At 45.9% G+C, this 11,684-nt stretch overlaps 1 protein-coding gene across 2 annotated transcripts; it reads left to right on the top strand.

Annotated features, from left to right (window-relative positions):
* The first annotated feature begins 1,967 nt into the window (after window positions 1-1,967).
* steap2 (STEAP family member 2, metalloreductase) lies at window positions 1,968-11,545 on the top strand. Of its 2 annotated transcripts, none has more exons than XM_005462299.4 (6): window positions 1,968-2,260; window positions 2,731-3,151; window positions 3,448-3,614; window positions 5,709-6,236; window positions 9,823-9,987; window positions 10,392-10,685. In XM_005462299.4, exons 2-6 carry the CDS (start codon window positions 2,767-2,769, stop codon window positions 10,683-10,685), a joined length of 1,539 nt encoding a protein of 512 aa, XP_005462356.1. In that variant the 5' UTR covers window positions 1,968-2,260; window positions 2,731-2,766. The 2 variants fall into 2 exon arrangements, with proteins under 2 accessions (XP_005462356.1, XP_005462355.1); XM_005462298.4 differs by having other exon boundaries at window positions 1,969-2,297; window positions 10,392-11,545.
* Window positions 11,546-11,684: the final 139 nt, after the last annotated feature.

Below are 11,684 nucleotides of genomic sequence, written 5' to 3'. Positions count from 1 at the left end.
CACCGGCTACATTGGTGGTATTTGTGGAGCTTTTACTACCATATACAGGGGTGCACATAAGTTTGCGTACATATAAAAGGCGCTGTTTTTGTCCGCTAGAGTGGGATTTTCACGGCATATTCTGCTCCACATCTCTGTGCGTTCATCATTTGTTTGAAGCCAGCTCACCTCCTGCAACCACTTTTCCGAGAATATGTGGCCTGGTGTGAGACAGGAAGTGGCTGGAAGATGCAAACACTGATTTTCCTGGTTTTTATATCTTTGTTCAGGTTTACATCACTGATAGCTGACGATACTTGTGCTGTGCAGTTTTGGCAGAAAGAGGTAATAGGTGAGTGCTAGCACAGTAACCACATTTACCTGTAGTTGTGCTTCTGTCCAAGACTGTTTCCTGTATGATGTCAAAGATGTCACCTATGCATGTGATCACCTTGCTGATATATGAAAACCACTGACTTTAAAAATGTCCCAGATGAGAACGAAGCTTCTGGCGAGATGAAAGGATGAAGATTGTGCAGCAGCAGCTGTACAGTGAAGTACTGGGCAGTTTTTTTTTTATTGTAACTCCAGAGACCCTGTAAAGGTTAACACGTGTGTGTGTTACAGTCTGAGCAAATTCTATTCCTGCTTCTGTTATAAACAACCGCTCAACACGTCGTCTTGTTGGAAAAGTCGCCACGCGGATGCTTGTGGGTCACTTCTTCCTAAGCATTCTGGAAACCTGGGATGACTGACTCGGTCATGACTGAAAAGCTCAAACAAAGACGTTTTCCTGGGATGGTTTTTCTCATCGTGGTAGTTCTCATCACGCTGGTTTGATTCCAGGGCTTACCTTAGTCACAGCAGCGTGATGATGGCATGTTTGACTGACAGCAGAGTCAGGGCAGTGAGGCCCATCATAATCACGCTTGTCTGTTTCAAACTGACAGTGTGAGGAGTTGTGACATCACTGACCTGTGATGTCATCACACTTTTTTAGTAAGGTATTCGGGAATAAATGTTGTTGACTTGAATGTCAGTTAAGAGTCAGTGCTGTAGTTCAGACATCTCTGATTGTACTGAACTCATAATGGGCGCGGCCAGAAGCAGCGCCAGTGGTCCTCTGGTGAGAGCCCGGGCTGGTCCATGATCACCTGGCGAGCATCTTTGAATTGGCTCCTCGCCGCTAACCAGGAGACTCAGCACCACCACCTGGGTGCTGACGGCAAAGTTAGAAGCCGCAGCGGTTATTCTTCTTTGGGCTATCGGCACACCTCTGCCAGGGGCGTGACCACCAGCTTGTCCTGGAGCTTCTCAAGCTACTGCTGCAGCGTGCGCACGCTGCATCGCAGCTAGCTCCAACCATCTTTGCCAGTGCCTCCACCTGACGTGTCGTGCCGGGTCGTTGGGCGACACTGTAAAAAGTTAGTGTAGTGCTTGACCAACGCCTGTGTCTGATGGCCATTTTCATCCGGTCACATCCTGGGTCACGTGACACAACCGCTTGATTAATTTGGCACACTGTGTGGGGCCGTCACAGCTGAGTTGGAGACACGATCATGCTGGTTTTTACAGCTTTGATCATAAAGTGATTAAAGTGCTCAGAGACAAAAACCAAGAATAAAAACTGGAATCTTTTGCTTCCAGTGTTGACGTCTTCCCCTCCCGTGTTAACGCTGATGTGGAGCTACTGTCTGAATGGCAACACACAGCAATACTGCACCATATGGTTCATGTGCACTTCAGTTAGTTTGCACCACTGCTTATTCACCTGCAATAGTTGTAATACCATAGTGAGTGTATGTAGCACATGCATGTGTGTAAATGGACACACACGTCCAGGTGAACACAATCATCCTTACCTGGATGGTTGAGCATGCATCAACACATGCACACACACTGATCTGTCAGATATGTGTGTGTGTGGCGGGGGGGGTTACAAAAATCAAGACAGGAAGTGATGTGAAAACCGTCACAGCCGCGACACAAGCGCGAGCATGAAAACAGCCTGAGGGTAAACAAAAGCTCCGCGCTCGCGTACATGACGTCACATTATACTGAGCAGGCAGCAGTGACGTGTTTCCGCAGCAGGCGTGAAACAGGAGACGGAGTGGAGCTGTGGGAGGTGTCGTGGGTGATGTACAGCGAGCAGGGAAAGGCTTCGCTTCAATGTTGTCTGCAGATAATATCGCGTAAAAAAAGTTCTGTTTGAGTGAATGGAGATGGTGCGAGCGAGTGTGATGACGTCACGCGGTAGCGGCTGAGCAGGAGGACCGGGATGGTGAGCTAGCAGCTGCTCTCTGCGACAGCATCCCCGTGTGAGTGCCGGGACACACGGTAACATGGCATCATGCGTGTGCGCGTGTCTGAGTGGGGGTAAACGGCCAGCTTGTCGTGTCTCGGTAGAGGATCTGGTGCAGGTGCACGAGCCCACGCGCGACCGCGTCCTTCACGAAACCACTGTCTGCAGTCACAAGGTCGCGAGGAGAGCCGATGTCCTGTGGTGGGCTCCCCGCGCTGTCACGGCAGACGGCGGGGTAGCTAGTGTTGGCCTCCTCGTCCCAGCGCGCGCGCGCGCGCGCACACACACACACACACAGCGTGGAAGTGTTTACTTTAGCTCTCAGAAATGTGGAACAAAGTGTGATAAACGTATGAAACCTGAGCCGAGGATCCTCTGACCCTCTGCTGTGAGCAGTGAAGTCATATCTACTGTGTTTTTATAGACACCTGTGCTTCTATCTCCTCTAGGCCCACTGAAGTCCGTATAAGCAGGAGACAGTAAGGATGGACTCTATGTCTCTGATGAGTGGAAGCAGGAACCCTGTGTTCCTCACAGCCTCCTCCTCCCACCACCATGCCCAGGGCCCCCTGCTGCCCAACGGCATGAAGAATGGAGCTGCAGATCCAGGAAGCTGGTGCGTGTCTGCTCAGCCTACTGTGGCCATTCTGGGATCAGGTGACTTCTCCAAGTGCCTGACCATTCGCCTGCTGCGCTGTGGCTTCCATGTGGTGGTGGGTAGCCGCCATCCCAAATTGGCAGCCCACTCATTTCCACATGTGGTGGATGTAACACACCATGAAGATGCTGTGGGGAAGGCTAACATTGTATTCCTGGCAATCCGCCGTGAGCACTATTCTGTTGTGTGGGACCTCAAACACCTACTGGAAGGTATGTCACACACGTTTAAGTGCTTTCCAACCATCACACACACCCATACTGAAGTGGACACATTGAGGGCAATTTGATTTTCTTATCCAAACACACGTCTGCATGCAGATCAAACTATTGACCTTCCAAATCAGTGTTCACACTGTAAGAGGTTTTTATTTGACCCGTGTCTGTGTGTGTCAGAGACTGGTGCTGGAAAAAATAGTGGGAGTAAATGCAAGGGCAGTTTCACCAGGTCAGACGTCTGGGTTATCAGTGTTAGTGACCTGACTGGTATCCTTGTGTTTGTTCTGCAGGGAAGATCCTGGTGGATGTGAGTAACAATAAGCGAGCGAACCAGTATCCAGAGTCCAACGCTGAGTACCTGGCTTCACTGCTGCCAGACTCCATCGTGGTCAAAGGCTTCAACGTCATCTCAGCCTGGGCCATGCAACAGAGCTACCCTAAGGATGCCAGCACACAGGTACGGTAACCTGGCCACACATGTTCACTCTTAGCTATCATTAATCTCTATGTCTACAGCGTGTCTTTGTCCTGTCGTGTCCCTGAGCCCGGCTCTGCTGGAGCTTTCTTCCTGTTTAAAAATCAAAGTTTTGACTTCTGACTGTTGCTAAAGTGCTCACTCACCAGGGGTTTCTATGTAGTATTGTAGGGTCTTTACCAATGTTCCCTCTAAGCTGCGCACGTGCGCAATTTTTTTTTTACAAAAAAAATTCTAACCTGAATTGAAATTAAAGTAAATATGTGCCGACACCGGTGTTTTAGCGAGCAAAGCGGCGTGGCTGATGTGCAGTGAAGCCACGTTAATGACAACGTGTCCAACCATTGGAGATGTGAGCAGGACAGACGGAACAACTGACGGAAAAAGTGTGGACTTTATACCAGTTTTTAAATTGTGTTGATCGGCCACGTAAAACCAGAGTTATGATAAAAATATCTGCAATGTTTGGTTTTCTTCCTGAATACTATCGTTGTTTATATTTACTGCGGGAAGAAACGGTAAAAACGGCGTTTTATAAGGAAAACGCTCGAAAGCCTGTGAGCAAAAACAAAACCAAACCCCCCCCACCCTTTCCTATTGGTCGAAAAAAGTACCGTGTCGACCAATCAAAAAATGATATGGCAACGTGGCATCTAGTTGTTAAGAAATGGGGGGAAGTTTTAGGAGTGACGGCGGTGTTCTGAGATGTGAGAGATTTGAGACGTTTAGCGCAAATCTTGTGTAGTTAGTGTGTAGTTAGTGTGTAGTTAGTGTGTAGTTAGTGTGTAGTGTAGTTTTGTTGTGTGTGTCAGAACAATGAGGCGGCTGCTGAATGTTACAGGTGTTACAGCAGTGATACATCTCCTGTTGTCAGGCCTGCAGGTATCAGGCTGTTGTTCTCCTTTATCTCATAGTGGACAGAAATTATTTTTGGAGTGGCACAAATAATTTGTGTGGCATCAGATTTGATGCAGAACAGCTGATTGTTCTGTAAATAGTTTGTTTTAAAAAAACGCCTTGGCTGCATTTTTAGGTAAAGAGCTGCAAAAAACTTTGTTGTCAGAGTTTTATTTTTTTTTAAAAAGAAAGAAAGTTGTGTTTTCAAAATTGGAGTTTAAGTTATTTTTACTTCCAGTAGTGTTAACATACTACACAGGTCATGAACAAGATTTTTTTTTTTAAATTTTCATTGTAAGTGGGCTAAAGCAGTTTAAAAGTCGTCTAACATAAATGTAAATGCTGTAATTTGATTATTTTAATGAACCATGTAACTTGGATGGATTAGATGCTGCGTGACCACAGTGCACACTGTCGCTCACAGTGGTCCAAGGGACGCTCAGGGAGTTTGTGTGTTCGCTCAGACACATGAAAAATCAGAGGGAACATTGGTCTTTACCTTAAAATATCACATGACTAGTCTCAACTGAGAGATCAACCACGTGCACATGAATCTGACTTTGTGATACTCTGTATGTAAGGCAGAGAGTTTAAAGCTGGATGATGAACACAGCACTGAGTCAGTGAAGAAACACAAATAAGTGCTTCCTTTAGGTTAGTGGCAGTGTTCTAAATGACCTTAAAGCACACAGAACGGCATCTGTTCAATTCAACTTTATTTATACAGCATCAAATCACAACAACAGTCGCCTCAAGGTGCTTTATAGTGTAAGGTAGACCCTACAATAATACATACAGAGAAAAACCCAACAACCATATGACCCCCTATGAGCAAGCACTTTGGTGACAGTGGGAAGGAAAAACTCCCTTTTAACAGGAAGAAACCTCCAGCAGAACCAGGCTCAGGGAGGGGTGGGGCCATCTGCTGTGATTGGTTGGGGTGAGAGAAGGAAAACAGGATGAAAGACATGCTGTGGAAGAGAGACAGAGATGAATAAGAAGCATGAGTGCAGAGAGGGCTGTAACAGGTATCTCAGTGTCTCGCTCTTCAGTCTTACTGATGCTGCTGAGATGGAAGGACTCATAAAAGTCTCACAGCACCATCCAAACAGAATGACGCTAACGCCTCTGAACCGTCCCCGTCGTCGTCTCTAACCAGCCCTCGTGTTTCTCCTGTAGGTGTTCATCTGCAGTGACTCAGTGGAGGCCAGGCAGCAGATCATGGAATTAGCCCGGCAGCTCAACTTCCAGCCGGTGGACATGGGCACCCTGTCTTCTTCCCATGATATTGAGAACATGCCTATCCAGTTATTCCCTGGCTGGAAGGGCCCTGTTCTTGCTGCTGTGGCCCTCTCCATCTTCTTTTTTTCTTACTCGTTTATTCGAGATATAATTCACCCATATATGAAATACAAGCAGAGTGACTTTTACAAGATCCCAATAGAGATAGTGAATCGGACACTGCCTACCGTCGCCATCACTCTCTTGGCCCTGGTGTACCTTGCAGGACAGTTAGCAGCTGCCCACCAACTCTACTATGGCACCAAGTACAAGCATTTCCCACACTGGCTGGAAAACTGGCTGCAGAGCCGGAAACAGCTGGGCCTCCTCAGTTTTTTCCTGGCTGCCGTTCATGTTCTCTACAGTGTGTGCCTGCCTCTGAGAAGGTCTGAGAGATACCTGCTGCTCAACACTGCTTATCAACAGGTCAGTAAAACAGCTTTCTGCACATTTCTGCATTAAGAGACCATCTCAGTGCTGTTTCTAAAGATCACTTTGATTTTAATAGTTACATATTAGCAAGAGAACTGGCAACATCACAAAGGTTTTACCTTCAAAAACCTGTCTCCTGAATCCAAACTGGAAGCTGGTTCCACAGAAGAGGGGCCTGAAAACTGAAGGCTCTGCCTCCCATTCTACTTTTAAATACTCTAGGAACAACAAGTAGGCCTGCAGTGTGAGAGCGAAGTGCTCTAATAGGGAGATATGGTACTACAAGGTCATTAAGATAAGATGGGGCCTGATTATTTAAGACCTTGTATGTGAGGAGCAGGATTTTGAATTCTGGATTTAACAGGAAGCCAATGAAGGGAAGCCAAAACAGGAGAAATCTGCTCTCTCTTTCTAGTCCCTGTCAGGACTCTTGCTGCAGCATTTTGGATCAGCTGAAGGCTTTTCAGCGAGTTTTTAGGACTTCCTGATAATAGTGAATTACAGTAGTCCAGCCTGGAAGTAATAAATGCATGAACTAGTTTTTCAGCGTCACTCTGAGACAGGATATTTCTAATTTTAGAGATGTTGCGCAAATGGATATAGATATAAGATATATCCTGGTCAAAAGTGACTCCAAGGTTCCTCACAGCATTACTGGAGGCCAAGGTAATGCCATCCAGAGTAAGAATCTGCTTAGATACCATATTTCTAAGATTTTCAGGGCCGAGTACAATAACCTCAGTTTGATCTGAATTAAGAAGCAGAAAGTTAGCGGCCATCCAGGTCTTTATGTCTTTAAGACATTCCTGCAGTTTAACTCATTGGTGTGTGTTACCTGGCTTCATGGACAGATAGAGCTGCGTATCATCTGCATAGCAGTGAAAATTTATGCTATGTCTTCTAATGATGCTGCCTAAGGGAAGCATGTATAATGTAAATAGAATTGGTCCTAGCACTGAACCCTGTGGAACACCATAATTGACCTTAGTGTGTGAAGAGGACTCTCCATTTACATGTACAAATATGAGTCTATTAGATAGATATGATACAAACCACTGCAGTGCAGTACCTGTAATACCTACAGCATGTTCTAATCGCTCTAATAGGATATTATGGTCAACAGTATCGAACGCTGCACTGAGGTCTAGCAGGACAAGCACAGAGATGAGTCCACTGTCAGAGGCCATAAGAAGATCATTTGTAACCTTCACTAAAGCTGTTTCTGTGCTGTGATGAGCTCTGAAACCTGACTGAAACTCTTCAAATAAGCCATTCCTCTGCAGATGATCTGTTAGCTGTTTGACAACTACTCTTTCAAGGATGTTTGATATGAAAGGAAGGTTGGAGATTGGCCTATAATTAGCTAAGACTGCTGGGTCTAGAGATGCTTTTTAAGTAAAGGTTTAACTACAGCCACCTTGAAGGCCTGTGGTACATAGCCGATTATTAGAGATAGGTTGATCATATTTAAGATCGAAGCATTAATTAATGGCAGGACTTCTTTGAGCAGTTTTGTAGGAATGGGGTCTAAAAGACACGTTGATGGTTTGGAGGAAGTAATTATTGAAGTTAACTCAGAAAGATTGATTGGAGAAAAGAGTCTAAATGAATATCAATGGTACTGAAAGTAGCTGTAGATAATATTACATCTGTGGGATGATTATTGGTAAGTTTTTCTCTAATGATAAAAATTTTATTTGTGAAGAAGTTCATGAAGTCATTCTCAGTCATTAAATCAGATAAAAAGTCTGAGAAATCAGAGAGAAACTCTGTGTAAGGCCCAGGTGGACGATAGATGATAACAAGTAAGACTGGTTTCTGAGTTTTACAGCTGGGGTGGACGAGGCTAAGCATCAGGCTTTCAAATGAATTAAAAGTCTGTCTGGGTCTTTGGTTGATTAATAGGCTGGTGTGAAAAATTGCTGCCACACCGCCCCCTCGGCCTGTGCTTCGAGGTTTCTGGTAGTTAGAATGACTCGGGGGTGTTGATTCATTTAAACTAACATACTCATCCTGCTGCAACCAGGTTTCTGTAAGGCAGAGTAAATCGATTTGTTGATCAATTATTAAGTCATGTACTAACAGAGACTTGGAGGAGAGAGACCTAATATTTAATAATCCACATTTCACTGTTTTACTCTTTGGTTCAGATGTGGATACTGTATTGTTCTTTCTTTGTGATTTTTTATGTTTAAGTTGTTTGTTGCTAGGGATGGGTATCGTTTAGGTTTTATCCGATACCGGTGCCAAACCGGTACTTTTGAAACGGTGCCGGTGCTTAAACGGTGCTCGAACCGGTGCTTAAACAATGGAAAACACAAACTTTGTCCTAAAACCTCTCATGTTTAGTTTTTTTTGTAAAAAGATAACAATGTGAGCCTTTTCTGCAGCTACAGGGCATATATGGTATCACTCTATCAAACAAGAAGACAGCCGCATGTAACTACGACGGTGTTTGCTAGTTCACCTTACATGCATTAATGTAATAACATGGTTAGCGTACTCAACGTAAATTACACACGAACAACATGAAGCTACTCACGCAGAGGAGAACGGCTGCTGCTGCCATCATCATCCTCATCATTTCTGCTACACTGACAGGGCTAGGGGCCAGGACTCTCCTCTTCAGGTTTTTGGGGGATGTTGCTAACTCCGGGTCCGATAACAGGCACCACACCCGCAGTAGATGTGCACGGTGTGAGGTCTCGCAGCAAGCTATCAAACACGGCGCATTTCTTTTAAAAAAACGCTATGCGTCGCCAGGTGTTTCATGAGATTTGAGGTGTTACCTCCTTTGACAGCATCACAGTATCAGCTTAAAGCACTTGTTGCAGGCTGCTGAGTTTGCATCTTTTGCTGTGAAGTACAGCCAGACTTTTGACCGCTTCGCCTTGGGCATTTTTAATCTGTAGCTCTGCTCTAAAAGAACATACGTACCTGGCCCCGCCTACTATCCTTGGAAAGGTAAAACGATTGCCTAGAATCCAAAGTGTATGACATCTCAGGGAAAAAAAGCACCGAAATAAAGCACCGAAATGTGCGCTGCTTTTCGGTCTGGTTACTATTGTTTATGTCAGAACCCATCCCTATTTCTTGCTGGTTTTTAGTTTGTCTTTTGTCTGTTTGGGAGCTGACACAGTCTCAATGGAGATGGGTTTTTGGGGGGGTAGCAGGAGGAGAGAAGCTGCAGAGAGGCGTGTAAGACTGCAACTCTGCTTCCTGGTCCCAACTCTGGATAGTCATATTTTGGGGGGTTTAATAAATTGGTCCATATTTCTAGAAATGAGAGCTGCTCCATCCAAAGTGGGATGGATGCCGTCTCTCCTAACAAGACCAGGTTTCCTCCAGAAGGTTTGCCAATTATCTATGAAGGCCACATCGTTTTTTGGACACCACTCAGACAGCCAGCAGTTTAAGGAGAACATGCGGCTAAACATGTCATTCCTGGTCTGATTGGGGAGGGGACCAGAGAAAACTACAGAGTCTGACAGCACTGTAAAAACAGTGACAGCAGCGGTAGGGTTTCCTCCTGATGAACTGTAATAACTGTGATGGACTCGATGTTCTCATGTGATTGCAGGTCCACTCTAACATGGAAAGCACATGGAACGAGGAAGAAGTGTGGAGGGTGGAGATGTATGTTTCCTTTGGGATCATGAGTCTGGGGCTGCTGTCTCTGCTGGCTGTCACCTCCATCCCGTCTGTCCACAGCATGCTCAACTGGAGGGAATTCGGCTTCATACAGGTACCAACAGAGTCCACCAGCCTCATGTCAGACCCTGTGCCTTAGAGAGTCCAGAGGAGTCTAGTGTATATACATGATTAGTAGTGCATAATGGAGCAGGCGTTCTGTGACGAGTGTACCTGAAACCAACTTAGCTGCTGTGAACTCTGAGGTTGTATCTCTGAGAAGACATGCCGTCACTCCTAGCTCTCCTGCTGTGAACACTCGGGGAACACGTCCTGTGACCGGGATGCTTGTCAGTCTCTTAGACAGTCACATGACAGTCTACATATGTGTAAACATGTTCTGCTGTAGTCTTGATGTTAGGGTTTAGGGGCGTGTCTAATGTAAGTCATTGTTGTGCTGTCTTGTTATCTGATCACAACAAAACCCTGTGTCTGAGAGCGTTCCTGTCTTTGCTCCAGTCCACTCTGGGGTACATCGCCCTGCTCATTGCGACCTTCCACGGGCTGTTGTTTGGCTGGAAACGCGCCTTTGAGGAGGAGGCCTACCGCTTCTACCTGCCCCCCAGCTTCGTCGTGGCCCTGGCGCTCCCGGTGTGCGTCATCGTTGGGAAGCTGCTGATCCTGCTCCCTTGCGTGGCCCGCAAGCTCCACCAGATCCGCAGGGGTCAGGACAGCAGTGAGATGAGGGGCAAGCGCATGGAGCCGGTGGGCTCAGCTGCCCACATTTCCCCTGAGAGGGTCACCATTATGTGATCAGCGACCTGCCTGTTTGTAGCTACAGGTGAGGAACCACTGTAGTGATTCTCACTGAGGGACTGTGTGTCTGATGACAGCTTCATGCTGTACCAGTGGACCTGTTGCTGTATCCACTTATTTATATTGCTCCAACGATACTGCTTCGTATTATTGTGTAGTATTTTATCAGAACGTCACGTCTCTGCTTCGATTCGCTGCTTTAACTGAAACTGCAGTTTGACTGCTAAAAGTGACGTTTGTACAGGTCCTGCTCATCTGTGAGAACAGCTGTTTGCTCTTCTGTGACATCACATGTGAAAGTGACTGTGGAGTGTAGCAGAGGCACTGTCAGTGGGACAGAACCTGACCTGCAGCTTTGATGATGTTGGAGGACAGCTGCTTGCTCCTTTTCTGTCTCTCCTCAGTATAATACTGTACACCTGCATTTACCTGTGTCTGTCTCTGCAGTAAGATCTGAGGCTGTCATTAACACATGCATTGTTTTCCTTACAGACCGTCGTGGAAGTGTGTAACATTTGTGTCAGTCAGTGACGCTCATGTGACACACAGCTGGATCATTCCCAGTCAGCTTCACACTGAGTGTTAGTTTATAGTATTTAGCTGTATTTTTACACAGTGAATGAACAGCCTGTGTCTAATCTACAGCACATTCAGCTGCTGTTAAATAAGCAGCAGCGCCCTCTGCTGTCTGAATGAAGGCTGGCTTCAGAAATCGTACTTCTCTGTATATTTATTGAGTTTGTGAGGTTAACGCTTTAAGGATTAAGGAGATCTACAGCAGCTGGATTAGACTACGGGCCGGAGCGGTGATGGATGACAGGAACGTCAGAGTACAAATAAACTTTATCATGAACAAGTCTGAGTTTGGTCATTTTGATTAGAATCTTATTGTTTCTACACACAGCTGCAAATCATAAAGAGGCTCAACAAAAACCTCTGAGAACGTTAAGACAACAACTCTGACAGTGGGTAACCTCACCACACACTCAGGATGCA

The sequence above is a fragment of the Oreochromis niloticus genome, linkage group LG9 (genome assembly GCF_001858045.2).
Source record: "Oreochromis niloticus isolate F11D_XX linkage group LG9, O_niloticus_UMD_NMBU, whole genome shotgun sequence".
NCBI lineage: Eukaryota > Metazoa > Chordata > Actinopteri > Cichliformes > Cichlidae > Oreochromis > Oreochromis niloticus.
The sequence above is the reverse complement of the archived record's forward strand: the minus strand, read 5'-3'. Positions and strand labels throughout refer to the sequence as shown.

Bases quoted from the DNA above. Each gene is read 5' to 3' on its own strand.
- steap2 (XM_005462298.4), top strand. From the start codon at position 2,767: ATGGACTCTATGTCTCTGATGAGTGGAAGCAGGAACCCTGTGTTCCTC. The intron at 3,615-5,708 runs GTACGGTAACCT...TTTCTCCTGTAG, and splicing joins CTAAGGATGCCAGCACACAG to GTGTTCATCTGCAGTGACTC. The intron at 9,988-10,391 runs GTACCAACAGAG...TCTTTGCTCCAG, and splicing joins GGGAATTCGGCTTCATACAG to TCCACTCTGGGGTACATCGC.